This window comes from Eucyclogobius newberryi, unplaced genomic scaffold (assembly GCF_026437365.1).
Source record: "Eucyclogobius newberryi isolate DKJ021-1_F unplaced genomic scaffold, fEucNew1.0.hap1 SCAF_4, whole genome shotgun sequence".
In the NCBI taxonomy this organism is placed as follows: Eukaryota; Metazoa; Chordata; class Actinopteri; order Gobiiformes; family Gobiidae; genus Eucyclogobius; species Eucyclogobius newberryi.
This window is the reverse complement of record NW_027316056.1, coordinates 24,409,694-24,429,745: the sequence shown is the minus strand read 5'-3', so window position 1 is coordinate 24,429,745 and position 20,052 is coordinate 24,409,694. Positions and strand designations below refer to the sequence as shown.

General features: G+C 39.0%; 1 protein-coding gene across 18 annotated transcripts in view; it reads right to left on the bottom strand.

The window, feature by feature from the left end:
* Positions 1 to 20,052, bottom strand: part of adgrl3.1 (adhesion G protein-coupled receptor L3.1) — a 146,871-nt gene that overhangs the window by 99,135 nt on the left and 27,684 nt on the right. For 17 of the 18 annotated variants that reach the window (XM_072463200.1, XM_072463203.1, XM_072463207.1 and 14 more), the window contains exon 3: positions 7,302 to 7,467. In XM_072463200.1, coding sequence (XP_072319301.1) covers positions 7,302 to 7,461 — 160 coding nt within the window. In that variant the 5' untranslated portion in view covers positions 7,462 to 7,467. Of the gene's footprint in view, positions 1 to 5,887; positions 6,005 to 7,301; positions 7,468 to 20,052 lie in introns of those variants that run through there. The other variant, XM_072463213.1, reaches the window with a different exon arrangement.

Below are 20,052 nucleotides of genomic sequence, written 5' to 3'. Positions count from 1 at the left end.
AATTCCATCTTTGCAATTAAGTGTAAAGAACCACAAAATAAATTATACAGTTGATTATATCCTAAATGATAACAACTTGACATAGAACCTTTTATTCTCTCTCATCAATCTCAGTCAAACTTTGGCATAAATACACCACACTGGCATAATATAACTTGTTCTGCTGTTTATTTTTTGTTTCAGGAAAATTATTAATGAGCTTTTCATTATTATTTTTTTGGAAGATGGAAAACATACCCTTGACTTCGCACCCTGTCCACTCCAAATCTGGCACTTTGTACAAAGGAAGTCTGCAGCAGATGAGGCGTGTAGAGCCAAGAAAGACTGTTCCATCAGATTCCAACAAAACCACTCTCCAAGACAAGAAGGACTAAATCAAAAGGCTTTCAAGTGTTCACAAGTGTCCCTTTGGTCACGACTCATTTCCGGGTTTAGAGAAATGTCCAAAAGTTGTCCAATAAATTGTTTTATTTTTCATACAAATACAATGGAAGGAGAGCAACTGTAAGTCATTTCATGCCTAAATGTTCTTGTCATTGCATATCTCATCCGACCTCGTGAGCTAAGCAGGGTTGTCCCTGGCTAGTACTTGGATGGGAGACTGCAGAGAATACCAGGTGCCACAGTGGGGCAGCATTTGGCTCTAATGCAAACTGTTGTTATGTCCTTAGGCAAGACACCTCACCCACATTGAATGAAAGCGGTGTGAGTGAGTGATTGGTGATGTTGGAAGGGCCATGCACGCAGATGCCAGCCTTGCTTCTTTGGTTATAAAAACTCACTCCTACCAAGTATAGAGAGAATGAATAATGCATGAAATTGTAATGCAATTTTGAGCAAAAAGTACCCAGCCTAATGCATTATTGTTTTAAAGGCTTTAAAATAAGATGTCTTACTAAGGCATTAATAAGCACTATTTTTTTAGATAAGCATTTAGACAATTTCTCGTATGGCATTATTTATTAACCTTTATTTAACCAGGTCAAAAACCCAAGAGACATTCAAGGGTGACCCAAAACATGTGTGTTAATAAATCATGTACATGTGTTTGTGAGAGCATTACTAAGCTGCTTCATAAACTGTTAGGTATAAATGCAAATAAATGCCTTTAAAGTGCTTATAAAGAAATAACTTGTGCTTATTAAAGTGCTTATTAAAGTAGGGTACCTCACCTTTTTTTGTAAATGAGCACATTTTGTGTTTTCCATCAAAGAGTATATTGTAAAAGCAATAATTTGTGACAAAAGTGAGGCCACTATTCACTGTCTACATCCAATAATAAAGTATTTTACTTTTTGTCAACCGGGAAGTAAGAGCTGAAAGCAGCTCCGAGCAGCTAAAATTAATATTTGTGAATATTAACCATCTACCAAGGACGAGTTGAACACATTTAAATACCTACTTCCGGTTTTACTGTGTGAAAATTAGGCCCCAGCTTTAATGCATTATAAATAGTTTACTAAGGAACCTTATTTCAAAGTGTTGCAATGGACTGTATTATTTAATAAAGTCATGATTCGTATTCGAACATACTGTCATTCCTGACCATGTTTACAGTTTGTGCTCAGACTAGAGTATTGTGAGTGTGAGGTGTGGTGCGGCTTTGTCCCTGGGATTTTGCTTGTTGTGCCTGTTGTTATCCTGTGCCTCTGAGTGCATGGCCCCCTGTGTGCTCAAGTGATCTTCCCCTGACAGAAAGGAGATCAGCTGACTGCTTATTTGTGCTGTTTGCTTCTGTCACTGGAGCTTCTGGAGCTATTATTATCAGATGTTGTTTGTTTAATGCTAAATTATATATTACAATACTGTCCATATACAGATTCACAACACTATTAGATTGTAATGATGTTGTATGCTTTTAGCACATTAAATAACATTTTATGGCACATAAAATAAGAACTATGTGGCGTTTTAGAAGCAAATTCCACATTCCACAGACTACTACATTTGGTGCAACTGACATAAATCATATATTTTAGCAGAATCCAATCTGTATTTTTTATCCAAACTTAAATCCAGGATTTAAGTTTGTCAAATGTTAACACTGGAACTAGATTATACACAAACCAACACATTTTGATCATATCGATACTACAATTGTCAATTCAGTTCACAAACCATAATTACTTGGACTGTAGGTTTTATTATTAGAGCTTCTAAGACGTCTCTATGTGCAAAGTTACATGTTAACAACAGACAGACCCTCAATACCAGGCACACACTTCAAACACCTTGCAACACAAACCTGCAAAGAGAGGCAGAAAAAACAACCTCTCCTGTTCTCCCTGTCTGTGTAACCATGGCAACCCCATCCCTCCCTCCTCCGGGCCAACTCATTGGCTGGAGGAGCATCATGGTTACACGGATGCGTCGGAGAATCTGAATGAGCTCGGTGACACTCTGGGTTCTCTGCGCTTACGCTGTCCTTCACACACACACACACACACACACACACACACACAACACACACGGATTAAAATGGCTTTGGTTGATGGCATGTTCCAACTGGGGTGGACCAATCTTTGCACCCTTAGGCGTCACATTGACAATAGCAAGCACTAGCTCAGAGATAAGACTGGTATATAAGTGACATTTACTGAAAACGAACTAACACTTTTAAAAGACCACAGGCAATAATTACACCCTGGGTCCTTTTAGAGAAGGTAGATTTGTGTGGCTGTGTGTTTTGTGCGTGTAAGAAAGCGCCCGGGGCAATGGGTCAGAGTAGGACTATTATGATTGGTTTTCAATAGTCGAATCACGTCCAACTTGGTGAACACAAACAACTATTTGAAGCATGAGCAGATCAATACATATCATTTATTGTGAGACATCTGTCTAGACTGCCTATAAGATCAGATGTCAGACAGCTATGCCTCACATGCTTTAGTATAAAGGATGCATGTTGATACTGGCTCAGTTGAAAAAATAATATTAGATATGGGCTGCATAAAGTTATGATGTGCTAACTTTAACTTTAACAACAAAGTGTAAGAAATGTACAAAATGTTCCCTGAAGCTTGGGTTGAAGCAGATATCATGACTCAGAAAATCAAATCTTAACACTATTCTGTGAAACAACCTAACATTTGCTCTGTTTATTTAGTCTCTATTTGCAAATTGTACTCTAACAAACTCACACAATCCACGGCTGTATTTCAATGACTGTTTGTGTTTTACATATTCAAATCTATGTTTCAAAGACATTATGTAAAACAAGAAACATCCAGAAAATGCAGACAAATACCAAGACATTGCTGACATCTTGACATCACACCCCTATAATGTGGTCCCTGACCTTGTGACATACAAATAAATTAAACTACTGTTAATTTGCATGACAATTGAATGATTACATGCCAGAAAATGTAAGGCAGACAAAAACAGAAAATGTATAGGAGCGAGCAGTGACCTTGTGAGAACCATGTCTGCACAAATCCCTCTCCCAAACCTGTCACACAGCACCTCTCTTGTCACACACATGGCCCACTGTTTACACATGTAATAATACTGTGTGAGCTGTGCATGTCATTAGCTGTGTAAGTGGTGACAGAAAGTTGGCTGTCCCAGACAGTCTTATTCAGACTCTTTCTTTGCCTCGGGGGGATGAAACAAAAGAATATTGATTTTTACATTTGGGCCAAGAACAAGAGAGTGGCGAAAGAGTGGATGGATAGAGAGAAGCAGGGAAGACGCTGAAGGGAGAAGAAGAGGAGAGAGTTAAAAGGTGATCTCTCACTTGAACTGACAAAATGTTGGGCTGTTACTCAAATACATTGATTATATTTTAGTTTATATAAGTTAGATGGCCAACTAATGAATAATCTTTGAAAAAAATGTTCACGAGAAATGTAAAACATATCATATGAAAATATTTGTTGTAGACATTTCTTTTACATAAATTCTGCTGTTTGTAAGAAAAGAGTGTATGAATGTGTGGTCCAAATATCCCACAAAACTCAAAAATTATTGTCGTTGACACAATAAATGCATTCCTTTGGAGCATACTCCTGGCAGCAGGGAAAAAGACCATTACAAAAAAACACAACAAAACACAATCTGCACCCACCCACGTGGACTGGACTGACATTGTGACGGACATACGGAAAACGGAAAAAATACTATACTAGATTTTCGACTAGACTTTACTAGACTTTCGACTAGATGGGACCTTTGTTTTCTGTGATTGTTCTGCACTGCTTGTGTTTTTTATCCGTTCTTTAAACAAAACAAAAAAATCAATTCATTATACTTCTGAGCTTCCAGAAATAAAGTAATTATGTTTTTGTACAAGACCTTGGGAGACCCTTTTTGCAGTTTGAGAATTTTAGATATCTATCACTTGCATTGAAGAAATCTAGCAACAAGTAAGAGGGTTGAAACATTTGCCAATTTAACAAGACGAATGCAAAAATCAAATAGCTTGGTTTGTATTTATTACATTTTAAATTGAGAAAATGTCACTTTCAATGTTAATTTTCAAATTAAGCCTCCTAAATGCTTGTAAAACGCTTAAATCCACTCGACATAGCAATCTACCCATGTTAGGCTAAATCGATTATGACTGCTGCTTAGTACTATTAGTATCAATATACATTTGAGCACCTGGGAATTTTACTCATATCTTTCTATTTGAAGGATCAAATCTATTACGACACTTCTACAGCCTCCGCTTTGGACCTTTAAGCTTGTACTCCCAGTTTATTGGCTCCCCTTTATCCAGAATGCCATGGACTGGATCACTGCTCGTCCTTGACCCGCCCTGACCGCTTGTCCATTTCCCCTGATGATAGACTTCGCTGTTCAGCTCCCTTCACTTGCCCTGGCAATTTTGCGAACCACTATAACACTTAATTTTGGCGTGGATGACTCTACTGAAGAAAAATAAGGGGAAGCACTGGTTGGAATATAGAGAGAAAGGTAAATTAACGAGCCAAGAAAAACCACACACACATTTGAGATACGGTAGGGATTCAGGAATAAAGGAGTCTTGAGAAAGATACATGGATATGATCAGTAAGAGAACAGATTAACAATTTGTAGTTAGAATATACAATAGTGACTTGTGAGTTTTTCAAGACTCGGACATTTACATAAAACGATTGCAAGATTGAAGAGAGCGGTGCACGATACCAGTGGATTTTGTTTCGAGTCGATGCCAAGCAATACTACGGCAAGTGACAAGTGATCCGATACCGATACCAGTGCGTTTCGTTTTCAAATGCATTGAACCTCCTCTACTATAAAGAACTTGACCTTGGCATATTATTATTCTCACTCCATCCCAGCTCGGACTGATCTCAAAATGAAATATACAGTATGTGCTGAACTATAAACTATAAAATATAGCCAATGTATTTCAAACGTTGATTAAGATGTAATTAAAAGCATAGTATCATGATTATTGTGTGTAAATCAATACTTTTTGATACCTTGTCAGTATCATTATATTAGAATTGAAAACATGCACGTACTTTTGTGTTTTCAGTGAGTGCAATAAATCCTATTGCCCCAAAGCGCTGTGGAGCCTTACGGGCCTGATTTAATACACAACCAAAAAATCCAGCTTTTAGCCTGGGCTCATTTAAGATCCGCACTGACTGAATTATAAAGGGCTGTAAAAATGCTAACATGCTAATCCCATCTATTCAGCCAGGTTAAGACAAATAAATCATCCGTCTTTGATGAACTATTTATGCTCTCTCACTTTTCTTTTATTCATATCCGCAGAGCCCTGGAATAAATGGGCTCAATGTTGGAAGATTGAGTATTTTGCTTCTTGTGTGTCCTCCAGCCACACTGCCTTTGTTTCAGATAATCCCTTGCTAAGTATAAACAGCTCCTATTTGCATACGTCGTCTTACTCTTTTGACACTGATGCAAATACCTGTGACTGTAGCTCATGTAGCTCCAGCTAGCTCTTGCTTATGTACTTGCCTCCGATCACCTCTGTGTTGGTTATAGGAGCGCGCGACTGGCTATTAGACCCACGTTGAATTATATCGTGTGTGCTGCAAGTGCGTGTTGCATGATTGACGGCAGCCATTAATAGGATTAAGTCCAAGTGGGCCATAGCTCCCTCTAGGAGTCTTCAAAGCCGAGAGTCGCGGGGGGGAGAGAGAGAAACACGCAGACGCCCTACTGGGAGCGTATGTGCACGTTCAGGGTGTGTTTGAAGCCAACAAGAAGAGCGTAAAAAATATATCAAGTGTGCATAGCAAAAAGACGAAACATATGCAAATGAGGCAGAGGAAGGCGGTGCACATTTCCTCTCTTAAGCATGTCATGTTTGTATTCTGAATAAGGCTGTATAGTCATCACTTCTGTTTGGTAATGTGGGTATTTGCGGGAGCCCGCAAAAGGGACTTGCCCAGCAAATTTAACACAAGTGACTGATAAATTGAAAACACCAGTCACAGTGGTACAACTTTCAAAGATCACATTGTTTACAGTAACCACAGGAATTTAGTTTGTTAATGTTTGTTAATGTGTTTTTTTCTGATGTTTGAGGAGTGCCTGCTCGTAAACCCGTGCAGTTCTTTTTCTCTGCCACAAGATCACAAATTTGGAGATATATACTGAATGTCTTCTTTTTAAATATCAACGTGTGTTTTTCTTCTAATTGCATCAATGCCTTAGAAGAGGGCAGCGGTTTATATATCTCTATATATTCAGTGTTTTTGAAAGCAATATCTAAATTTATAATTCACAATGTTGGAACCGTATAATTAATCATTTACAAACTTGCCATATTAATCTTAAGGCTAAAAGTCCTTTCAACTGACAACAATCATGTCTTTCAGATTGAATAATGGCACCACTTTCTGAAGCTTTTGTGGGGGAAAAAATCCCTTTTGCATATTTATGCTGACAGTGAAGACATTGGACTTTGTGCCAATTTATTTTACAACTAGATAGGTCCAGTAACTACGGAGCAATTAACCATAAACCAGGTCAAATAATCTGCAATCTGACAGGATGAGGGGTAAGAATGTTGTGACCGCATTTGTTTATTTTATTTTTTAATGACAGACTTTTATTTTAACACCAAAAACAATCTCCTCCTCCTAATCCCCTCTCCAAACCACATTATTGTGATGATAAAAATAATATTTACTGATTACTATTATTTCATTGACTATTATTTCATTGACATGAATCTCAATCTCAATTTACATTTGATTCATTGTCCAGCCCTACATATGAACACAACCTAATGTATTTCTGTCCCAAAAAAGTATTTCTAGTACTGAGAATTGTTTTAAACTAGTATGAAACATGAGAGCCATTTTATATCTTACCTATGGCGATGGGAGCTATCAAGATGCAGAGGAAGAGCAGACATCTGGCCCACATGACGCCTGAAGTTGACCTGGAAGTTAATATGGCGGCACTTCCTGCTGAGCCCTGACGCTCTTGTGGCGAGCTGTTTCCCTCACAGCTCAGTGCTTTTGACACCATACAGACCTGTAAAAGAGACAAGCAAAATTAGACTTCTTGTTAAGACACCATTTTTATACCGGCCTGCTGCTAAAATAGCTTGAGATAATATTGAATGCCAAAATTGTCCATGCATTTCCCAGTCAGCCTGTTACCAAGTTTAGCTGTCCCTACACACATTACTTTCCTGAAGTTAATGCAACTTACAGTATAATCTTCAAGCCATAAAAAGAAATGGGAATCAATAATCATCTAAGGCACAGAAACGCTGTATATAGAAAATGATGAGCGGGAATGGCTATAATCAGATCAACAAAGCCACACCCAGATCCGCTTTGACCAATCAAACTTGTCTAATGAATTATGCCGCCCTAATTTGGACTTCATCAATATTTAGAAGCTGTCAATTACAAAACAAGACCCGCCTTCCATTTAACCAGCCTTTTCTATTAGTGCCAGGTGTCTAGCGACCCATATAACATACACTGGACCCACCATGTGAACGACTGGTGTCTAGACTGCATCTGGGGCAAATTTCAATATTTTATGAGCAGGTCAAAATATAAGCAGAGCCTGAACCTTTAAAAATAATGCATTCATTTGAATGGACAACTCTTAAATTGCTCATAGTTTACTGTGTTTATGCTTATTCTAATTTCACAAAATAAAAATGATCAGCAAATGTGCACAGCTGTAATCGTTTTAGTCATTGACACCACTTTTTGATCAGCATCAAAGTGTGAAATGTATCGTTATTCTGACGAGGGGCAAAAATCAATTATAAAGAAGACATTGCAAAGATTTTGTTTCACACTGCATTGTCCTGTCAAATAAAGCCTATGGGCCTAAAAACTACAAAAATATATATAGATTAATAAATAATAATTTGACTACATCATTTGAAAGTATCCATGGTGTGCAAAAAAAAGCTAATGTTTCATTGGAGTGAGTCTGGGAAAAATAACTAAAACACTTTCTTTAGACACAAAGAGTTAATAAAAATAAGCCTTAATCCAAGTATTTCTCAGTAAATACCACTGGTTTCAAATAATACTGTTAACCTTCTTAAAAAATGATGATATATTTGCCTCTGAAATTCACACACATCTTTTCAAAGCTATTTTACTGTGACCTGTAAATCAATATTATCGACTAACAGATGAATCTTGACATGCCTAATGATTAACATAAAACATTTACAGCTTTTCAACTTTTCATGTTGGGATTCAGTTGGGATTCTTCAATGCAACCTTCCTGTCTACATCAAGGTCACTCAAACACATTCATTATGCAATCAGTTTAGCAGCAGTTAAACAAACATTTTTATATGGGCGTAGTTCAAGAGGTAGCAGCAGCTCTGTTTGTGCCTAACCACCTCTGGCTCTCGGGGGATGTGGAGTCTGATAAACAGGCATGTCACTTGTGTGTGCTTGTGAGTGTGCCTGTTGTGTGTGTGTGTGTGTGTGTGTGTGTGTGCCTTTTGTGTGTGTCTGTGTGTGTGCTTGTGAGTGTGTGCCTGTTGTGTGTGTCTGTGTGTGTGCGTGGACTGGGCTGCACAGACAGGGACAGATGGAATAAAGCAGACAGCCAGAGCCATGGGAAATATATCATGTGTAATAGAGACTATTGATCAGTGTGACCATATCGTTTTGGCCCAGCAGAGACTCAGACAAAAGCCAGCTATTTTCAAAGGCAAATGCATTGGTTCACTCCGGTATTTTTAGACGCTCGCTCATAAGTGCTGCGAGTGTTTATGCATGCAATGGAAGTGACAGTGGGCTTATGTAATCACTACAGTTGCATGTTTAATAAATACATCCGGGAGAGTTAGAAAGAGCCAAGTGCTGCTGACGTCCCAGACAGTTATACCCAGCGGCGCATGTACCCAGCCGGATCTGAATCCGTCACAAGCATCCAATAACACAGACATAAAACAGTAGTCTACGCATGTTTTATTGTCTCTAATTTTCTCAGGAGTGTTTACAAATTAAATATAAAAGTGTATTTTGAACGCTTGAAATTGAGTTGAAACGTAACATAACTTAAGTTACAGTTTTAGTCCCAAATTTGATGTGGTTTTTATCAGGGTAGTCATGATTATTTGGTTAATTGAGAATTGTGCTAACTAACTAAAACATTTAAGGCATTAGAAGCAACAATAAGTCATTGTAATTCAAATCCAGACAGAACCTAAATGTAAAGTGCTTTCTTATCTGGCTGTTTATGCTATTAGACAATGTGAATTAAGGATTTCACTATTGTTTGATCATGGCCTCTCTTCTTCAAGCAATAGTTGTAACACTCAAATTGATATAGTGACATCGCTAGTTTGTAGATAGAAACGCAACCATAGTCTTCATATAACGAGTTGACTGGACCTGGTCTCCGCTTCACTTTGGAGCGCCGAAAGCCAGCCAGCACACCCTGGAATCAAATCAAATCAAATCAAATCAATTTATTTTTGTAAGGCCCAAAATCACAACAACAGTTGCCTCTGAGGGCCACAGGGAGAAATGAATCAACAATGTCTGTGGTGGCGATGGAGTCAGACAATGTCTGTGGTGGAGGGTCCTCTGTCCTTAGACTCTCCTTCTCGGCCAGGAAAAACTACAACTACACTTGGAAGCCCGTACCACTCATGGCCCCCCTGTCGGACCCCTTAAACAGGCCGGTACGGTTCACTAATGGCAGTGGCAGTCCCGATTCGCTCCAGAGTAAGCCAATGGAAATGTGCCTTTTGCCCCCTTCGTAGCATAGTATTTTAGTATTTTTTAATAATTACTCCTGTTCCATCGGTGTAATATTCCAAATTGTAATGCTTTTTGATACCTTTTATTCAGAAAATCCGGACCATGTTACATTGATGCCTAAGACCTTTATATACAACTCCCAAAAGGCATTGGGTACATCACACCACATACGTTACAATTCAAAACAGCCTGCTTTGACTCATTGCCTTTGCTCCCTTTAATTGAGGACGCTCCATCAGATGCACTGTGTCGCCACTGTATCCACGAAGAATGATTTCCGACTTGCTAAGCATTCTTGACAAATCCCTATTGGTGTCGCAGTGCTAATCACAAAAGACTTCCAGCTCTTTTTCAAATTCTTTTCCCTGCTTAAACAACTCCACAAGCTGTCCCATTTTTTGATTGATTGGGCCCTAACTTGGTTGAACATGAGCAATCTGACCAGCTGTCCCCGCAGCCCCGCACAGGAGGCATACGCTGACATATGGCCGGACGCTACCACCCGTCACAGCATTCCACTGTTCCATAATTCAAAAGCTCCTCCATCACCCCTTATGTTCCCCCTGCATCAGTTAATTAACTCTCTCAATGCCACCACTACCACGCTTGCTGAGGCTTCATAGACAATAGTTAGCGTGATAGCCCTGCAGCCATCCAGTCAACTTCCGAATGCATGATTGGCCCATATGCTACTAAAATGGTTTATAAATATGTTCACTGCCCATAATGGTGATGGAACAGAGCCCGCAAGCATTCACTCTCAGAATCAGTTTCCTTTCATTATCCTAATGTGTTGATTGGTAATACATAATTATCCAGAGATGGTGTTAATTAACAAAAACACATGTGATGTGTTTATGCCTGGTATTCATCATTTATCATGGGCATAAGGTTGGGTAAATATCATATGTCTGCATATCATCTAATTACCAAACTAAAATGATAATGTGATTAAGGTACATTCATATTTGGATAATGGGCCTTGGACCTTGGAGGCAGAGAGGCAGCATCTGTAAACCTGAAGCATAACATCTGATCATCTGGATCTGATCAAAACAAATAGCCATTCCCTCGGATTCAAGTCATTTACCTGCCGACACAAGTAAAACATATGACCTGAAATTCTACAATGGAGCATCACGTTTCTACTATGTCAATTATATTGTACTTCTGGATACTTCTGGATCTACTTTGACACTTACCTACGTTTTTAAATAGGCCTCTGTTTTGGTTTTTAATTTATTACAAGATCAGGCTATCTTTTAAGGGACCAGTCTAAAGGACACTTAATAGTGGATTAAAAATCAGCTTTATTTAATCTATCACAGAGGGGTCATTTTTCATTACATTTTAGTTGCTTATGCTACAATTTTAAAGCTGGAGCACCTGACTTTATTTCTTAACCTAGAGAATTGTCTGCTTTTCCCCCAAAGATTATATTGTAAAAGCAGCACTTTGTGACAAACCACTGCATATTGTCTGCAACTAATAATAAAGTACCGGAATTGTACTTTTTGTCAAACAGGAAGGAACTTGGTTGGTCCGCCCCGTCTTAAATTCTCCCTATGGAAATAAGCTGTTCTGAAGCCGTGCACTCACCTGAAAGTGAATGCATGTGAATACAAAGGGTTTGTGAGAGCTACAGACGAGTTGCACAGATTTAACAGAGGAGGAGGAGGTTTTACAGAAACATTTTCAAGAAATTATACATCTTGGAGTCACTGTCCATACTATTCTATTTTTATGTAACAGTACTCTCACTTGAGTAAAAGATCTGGTTCTTCTTCCCACTGTGAGAAAGTCTACAAGCAACAGAAGCTTTATGTCAACAATATGAAATCATTTTAAAGTTTGTGTTTCTTCCGCAGTTCCTTTAGATATGATTTACATTTTCTTAATTTGTATAAATCCTTTGAAAATACCATTCTTTTAGCATTATTTAATGTTTTGTCCTAAACTTAAAATAATTAATCAGATGTTGTGTCAAGACAGTAAAGCAGTAGTTTCCCCAAATACTTTTTGCTCTTACTTGAGTAATATTTTGTTTCATTGCTACTCTTACATTTAAATACATACCTCCTCCTATAGCAATTTGAAAATCAGGTACCCCAGCTTTAAACTCATCATCACGAGACAGGCCCATATAATGCCACATTATATGGCAATCACATTTTCTCCTGAACAAATTGGGTGGAGCGAATGCCTTGACCAAGTGCTTGTAGCTGAACAAATTCTTCTTTTTACCACAATACCAAGCCATAATGAGAACATCTACCATTAGTGCCAGTAGCAGAAATCACTTCCAGTTTCCCCTTTCTGACCATCATGATCCACTATTCATTATTTCTGAGCCACTGCAGCCCGTTATCCCAAATAGTTGTGCCTCAAAGCTGTGCCTTTGTCTGTGTGTGTCCTATATTTCCTCCTGCATGGCCTCGATCTTGCTTTTCCTGCTGGGTCCACATAAGCTGAGTCGCTGCTGCTGCTGCTGCCATGGCCACCACCAACCGCTACAACTCACACAGACTCTATAGCATGCAACCCTGAACTAATTGATGTTCTGTGCACAGAGGCGGCCTGACCCTGCATATTTCTGACCTGTGTATTTGAGTGGTCGGTCCCCTAACGAATCTTTGCCTGTCACCGATGCTCAGCCGGGGATTCTCTCCTCCACTAATGAGTGCTGACCGGACCAGACTACCTTGTCAACCCATGTCACACCGGCGCGCACAGACACACACACACACACACACACACACGCTTATCACTAGGCGACCAGTCCTCTTGCCCACAAGCCTCCAGACAGTTGTGGTCTCAAAAGTGCACGCTATGTGTCTAGTCTAAGGAATACCATGTGGAAATGGTGTGGTGAATGTGTGATACAAAAACTGTCTGAAGAAATCTAAAAAGAGAGGAGAGGAACAAAAAAAACAACTGACAAGATTGTCACTTGACTGCATTTACATATCTGCTCTTGATTTGCAAATGAATAAAGTTTTTGGGAGTTCTGACAGCTCTGAAAGAAAACATGCTCATCATTATTAAAAATAATGAGTTCATTTGAGATATCTGAAGTGCTTGTCAGTGAAAGTACAATCCACTGATCCCAATGTCGTCTGTTAGGGAACTTGTGTGTGATGCTAATGACAGTTGTGAAGTTTACTTTCAATTAGAACGTCAGAAACATCAATTAGTTTCATTATCTGTGAGCACATTGTGGAACTGTATTGTGTGAAGCTAAGAATTGGCCAGTTTTATTTAAAAACCCTTTTGATAAATTTATTTGCAAATAGAATATATATTTTACATTATCTAGTCAAGTGCCACAAAAATGGAACCATTACGTACATTCAGCAGTTCAAAAACTACTGTCAATCAATATTTATCAAGACATCAATAGATACTTTGCTTGCTTTAAGTAACCCTAATAATAGTAGTAATAGAAGAAGTAGCACACAGCGGGAAGTATAGCTCACATTTTACATGGCAGAACTTTGACGATATCTAGTTTATCTTCCATTAACTACTGTCAAGTCTGTATTTAAAGAACTTTCACCCTGTTCGTCAGCCATAATCTATGTAATTATGGGTATAAATCATTCATACTACTACAACAACATCATCTGCCTTCAGAGTCCTCAATACTGGACCATTTCCGCCTCACCGTTTCTCGGCTCTTATCCTGTGCTCCCTTTGTGCCATGCCTCAGTCTTTTCTCTTGTTCATTCTTTGCTCTGCTGGAGAGACGGCTGAGCAGAACACAGCTCAGGGGGCCATGCAACGTGTTCAGTAAAATGGCATGTGTTCGCTGAGCTACGCTAAATTACCTCCAGTTGGCTTGCTACTGGGCCGGGCTTAAGCACCGCACACCGATTCTCTCCCCATGTGCATGTGTCAGCGCGTGTGATGGAAAGGTTTCACTGTGAGGTTGTGTGGGTGAAAGAGAGTGGGAGTGGGTCGGTGAGTAGTGAGCGAAATTATCATCAGAGCAGGTAGACTGGCTTGGGATTGTTGATTAGAGTGGCCACACACACGAACGCATGTAATTTGTGCTGCAGAAGAGATGACTAATCAGGATAAAACCTGTGGGTGTCTGAACTCTGACCCCTGATGTGGGACATAAGAAATAAGTAGATGCAGATTAGCAGCTGAGTATATTAGTATTCTACCGTTCAACATGTGTACAGCATGACTGTCTCTATAACCGTGCTTTTGATTTGAATGATTTTCACCTAGTAGCCCATAAATGAGTTATTGTGCAAATTATAGCACAGGAGGGAAAAGTTAAATTATTGGTGTAGCTGTGGGGCTATAAACGTTAAGCTGTAACTCTGTGGTAACAAAATAAAACTAGAAAACTAGAAAATATTTAGCCTCAGCACAAAAAAATATGAAAATAAAAATTGTTGTCGTGGGCTATTAAGAAATATTGTTCTGTTAATATTAGGGTTGCAAAGGGGAAGAAAACATCTCGGTAACAAAAAAATGTCTAATGAGACGTTATATAGGAAGTGTTGGGAACTTTTTTAATTTAAAAAAATGTCAAAAGGCTTATACGGTTTATGTTTTTTAAAGGGTAATCCAACTTGTATGTCAGAAATGATATCCAAGCTAACCACATTGTAAATGTGTTCAATGATTTTTGAAAAACAAACAACATACACATTCTTGTATCATGTCTGGTAAGTTAGAACTTAAAACAAACAAATTAATTTACTCTAGACCATGTGCTTAAGTTTCACTTTAATTTTGCCCATATAGGGCACTTTTCTAAATATGAAAGGCAGCAGTGCACAGCACAAGCTATTTCTTGTTTTGTGACAACTTTAGACTCCGTTGCCTGCATTTTTATGTGGACATGCGCTGTACCCTGGATATTTACACCATATTTATTAGGGATTACGCTTTTTCCTGGACCAGGCGGGTAGGAAGAGGCTTTAGGCAGAATTCAGTTCATATTATCTGTTTGGCTTCAACTTAATGCAATGCAGACTGATATTGTGGATGTTATTAAACACACACGCAGACTAAGATTTAAGACATTGTGAAGGAATCGCACTGGAGGAAACATGATGTGGTTTCTGGTTGACATAAGTGGGCCAAACCCGTGTACACCTGAGCTGCTGTTAGATTAATGCTATGTATTTATTGGCTAATTCACACAGACATTTAAAGCCTAAGATACCAAAAGTTGGCACCTTTTTTAAAGTCAGCATCCTATAGACACTATTGTTGCAATGCTGGTAAATGAAAAAATGCCCTACATCAAGGTTCTAATAAATACAATTTAGAAAGCGCTTTTGTTGTCTGGAAAAAATATAAATCTTCACTAATTCAAATCAACAGAATATAGAGCGGTGAAAAGCACCTGACTTGATCACTAGGAAATCTCCATGTCCAATTTTAGAGCAACTCCTCCCTCTTAATTGCCCTGGCACCGATGCAGCGCAGGATTAGCTGATTAGCCATGACCAACCCTCTTGGTGCATCCAAAATAATAAAAAACATACTGTCAGCTCCCATATGCCCCAACCTGTCAACGACAACAAGATGTATGCTTACTGTGGCTCATTTCTCCTTGTTTTGGGACAACCATATAGTGCTCTCAGAGCATGTTAAAATCACAATTAATAATGGCTAAATGTCACATATGTGTCGAGGGCAAACCTTCATGCAAAGTGACACTCGGTCATGTTCCATTGCTGTTAGTCTCTATGTGTAAGTAGTAGACCATCCCACCGGCTATGCCATAGTCTTCCCCATCACAGTCCTGTACATGGGGAGCTCACAGAGGCTGGGGGGGAGAGGGGATTGGTCCCACTGAAGGAATGTGTACAGTTGTCATCATGCCCTGAGGTCATGTGGCCTCACTGGCAATTTATTTCACAGGGTGCTGGTGGTAAAGCCTTTGTGGTAGCTGGAGAGCCTGGTACAGAGTGCTGTAGCCTTAAAGGAATAGGTCACCCCCACATCACACTGACATGTTTTAGACATTGTAGTTTCCATTTAAGGTCCTCTGTAAAGATGGATGGCCTTGAGGTGATGAAGTACGATGATTTTTGTCATTCCCAAAAGGAAAGTTCAAAATGTAGTACATGTACACACATAATTCTTGACATCATTGATAAATAAATACTATTATTTTTGAGACACAAAAGTGGTCTGCTTTTGAAATTTAATTCTAGTGTAAATCGCTAGTTTAAAACTGAAATGTCTAATGTTTCTAATGTAAACCCAGGGATTGTCATACAATTGAATACAATCACATAATTTTCAATGTAAAATTATGTATAATTATATCATACTAATTCTGAAAAGGGTTCGACTGTTTACAGTATTTATATCTTGTCAAATGAGCAGCTCGTTAGGATACTGCTTTTAAGTTCAATTAGTAGCCAATGTTGGTAACTTTTTTGTGACAACCGTACTACCAGATCCACAGAGCTACACCCTTTTATCCTTGCACCAATGTGGACATGAAATGATATATTAACTGAATAACTTCTAGCTAGTAGCATTTTATTCTCCTGTAAAAGTTTTGTACAATAATATATTAAGCAAGGGAAGCAAATGGAAATTAATTCCACAAGAGGTGTTATAAAGAGAATTTTAGAGAGAACTGTGATTTAAAATGCGGCATTAAAAAGATTGCACGAGAGCTGCAGTGTAGTAAAAAGGCCACGTTTACTCTGTGACAAGAAATCCTACCCAAAAACATAATCTCACTAGACATGTACTTTCTGGTCCAATTGTTAACCTATTGATTTCTAAGGGCAATTTATGTGAAAGATATGCTTCTCAGTTTTGCTGTTGGAGCAACGTGCAGGTCAGAATATATAATATTATACAAGTTGATGTATTATATAAGAGAAGTGTTAGAGCTATTATTAATTCTAAGTAGGGATGTCACAATATTTAATTTTAGTGTTTAGATTATTGTGAGAAGGAACATCACGATAATACAATTATTCACAATAATTGACACATAACAAAACAAAAGTTAAATCCTTAATTTTTAATTCTAATACTTTATTTTTTTTCAATAGAATGTGACTAGCTTTATGAAATCAACCTCTCTGAATGCTAAAGTAAAGTTATTTTGATATTAATAAAAGCACTATATATTTAGGTTTACATTTTGGAGCCCAGATTGAATTGAAATGGCCTATATTTGTGTCTAAATTAGTCCCAATTATTAGTTTTTAGTTATTCCGATTATACTTTGACCTGAACATGTAATTGGTGAACTTGACATCCCTACTTCTAAGTTTTAGAGCTAGTGTATGCCACAAGGTAGGATGCACTTAAGTAGAGAAAGCAGAAATCATATCACTATATGCAAATATTTTATGCATGGTGCACACATATGTCTCCATTTAGTGACAAGTCCCCTTTGACAGTCTTTTTTTTTCAACTAACTCAGTCAATTCAAAGTTATCTGATTATATAACAGCTTTTAAACCATATGAATAAGGAAAAAATATCTAGCATATTATAAAACCTTATGAATTCATCATGAGGGGAAAATGTGCATTACTTGAAAAAGACACAACCCTTTGCAACGAGTTTCCATCTCAATAGGTTCAAAGCCATGCACCTGCCGCTTCCTTCTCTCTCTTTCCCCCGCTCTCTCTCTTCCTCTGTCTCTCTCCCCGTTACACATTCAATGCCGTCAGGAAGGCGCGTCTGCAGGGAGCGCCAGCTTTGACCGGGCCGCTGCCGTTTTCACATGGCTGCCTTTGAGGATGCTCCCTAGAAATCCGATGCACCAAAAGAACCACCCTGAAAATCCACCGCTGCCGACCTCATCCGCCTGGCTTCCTCCTGCACACGCCCAGCGGCTAGACATCGGCGCTCGGCTACGGGACTTACCAACGCTCCCGTCTAATCAACTCCGTGTGCACTGGCCGCCCCGTGAGACAAGATTGGCGAGTGAGGAGAGAAAAAAAAAGTGCAGCGAGAGACATAAAAGTGGAGGATACAAGGATGAGGTCAGGCAAGGAGAGAGAGAGAGAGAGAGAGTGCGGCAGTGTAGAGTGAGATGAGCAGAATATTTTAAAAAAGGACTTAATAACCTAGAGCATTTATCTTTTTCTGCCCTGTCTGCCAGAATTCTCAAATATTTGGACAAAGACATGACCGGGGCAATAAATCATCCATCAAGAAGTGAACGATACTCAGCACATACGGTACATGAATTAGTAGGTCTTGATTCCATGTCAGAGAACTGTGATGTGGGGGTGAAGAGAAAGGGTCAAAGGTTCAATTCTACCAGTATGTGCTTGGGTTTATAGCGAGGGTAACGCAAGGCTAAAAAGTACACATGGAAATCTTTATGATATAGAGAGTCGTCATTAGATTATATTTTACAAAGGCATTTTATGGGCACTTATAAATTCAAGGAAAAAATTGTTTTCCAGTTTATCTGCCAATACAAAGTAGCAAATTTGCAAGAAACAAACATGCTTATTTGCTTGAATGGCACTTGAAGGAGGAATAATGACTTATGCAAACGAGGAGATTTTTGCCTTGGATAAACAATAAGGATATTGTTTATTTGTGCTTTTCTCTAGACTTTGATGATAAGTTTGACGGTAAGCGCTTGCTGTGTGGAAGAGCTACACTTCAACGTGAACTGGGACTAAATCTAACGAAGTTGAAAGTACTGTACGTAGCTGACTGTACTCACTGAATTGTATTGCCACCATAAAAAGACATACTCCCACACACATCCTTAACAGTCTAGACCAGGGGTGCCCAAAGTGAGGCCTATGGGCAGAACTTTGAAACGAGTCAAAAGACATCTGAATAAATGAGACAGGGCTGCATCAGGGAGGGAAGTCCATATCAGCATGCAAATAGTCTAGTATTGTTCCAGGAAAGGAGCAAGGTGGGAGATAAATCATGTGTCTTTGTGAGTTAAATGAAAATGAAATTCTACTTTTCGCTCAATAGTCCCCTGTACCATAATGTGAAGAATCAAAGTGACGGCTGTTACTGACATTTATTTGAAATGTCAGTAATATTTGGATAACAGTCTGTCTATTCTCTGTTCTTTGTCTGTTTTTTTCCCCTTCTGGCTGACTATGCTTTTATCCACTTTGAAATCTGCCTATGTTTGAATATCAGTGCTGTATCAGCCCATGCACTCTAGATAATCTTTGCGCTTGACACATAGTAAGTACATAAACAAAGTATTACGTTATATACAGATGATTCTTTACCTTCAAATCCCATATCCACACACACACACACAGTCTACACCTCCATGGCGCCTTGGTAAACTCGTACTTTCTTAGGGGGAGAGGCTAATGGTTTACAAAACTGCCTGTGATACAATCAATTATGTCAACTGGAGGCGCAGTGATGTTGACGCCGGTGCCAGGGCTGTTGTTCCCCTCCCTTTGATTCATCTGTCTTCTCCTTCACGCAATCCTTACTCCTCCTTTACACCCCTGCACACCCCATCCTCCACACACACCCTCTCTGTGCTCCAAACCCAGTACTGTCAAAACGGATCCATCAAAGGCGGTGCTTTCAAGCCAGAGGCAGGGAGAGGCTAACTTTGAATGTGTGTGTATGTGTGCAAAGTTGTTCTGCACAGTGTTTTCAGCCACCTCAGCAAAATGAATGACGCAGCAAAGAGGGGGAGTTTCCCAAATAGGATGCCTATGACACCAGTGGGATAGATTAGGCCTAGTTTAGTACCGTTTTGTGTTAAAAAAAAATTGTCAGCGCTGCCATATTTTGTTTATTTCTTTGCTGCAATTTGACACGTCCTGTCGGATAAAGCTAGAAATCCTTTTCACCATTTATGCGCGCAGAAATAAGCTGCGTCACAAATTTGCAGGCTGACTTTGCA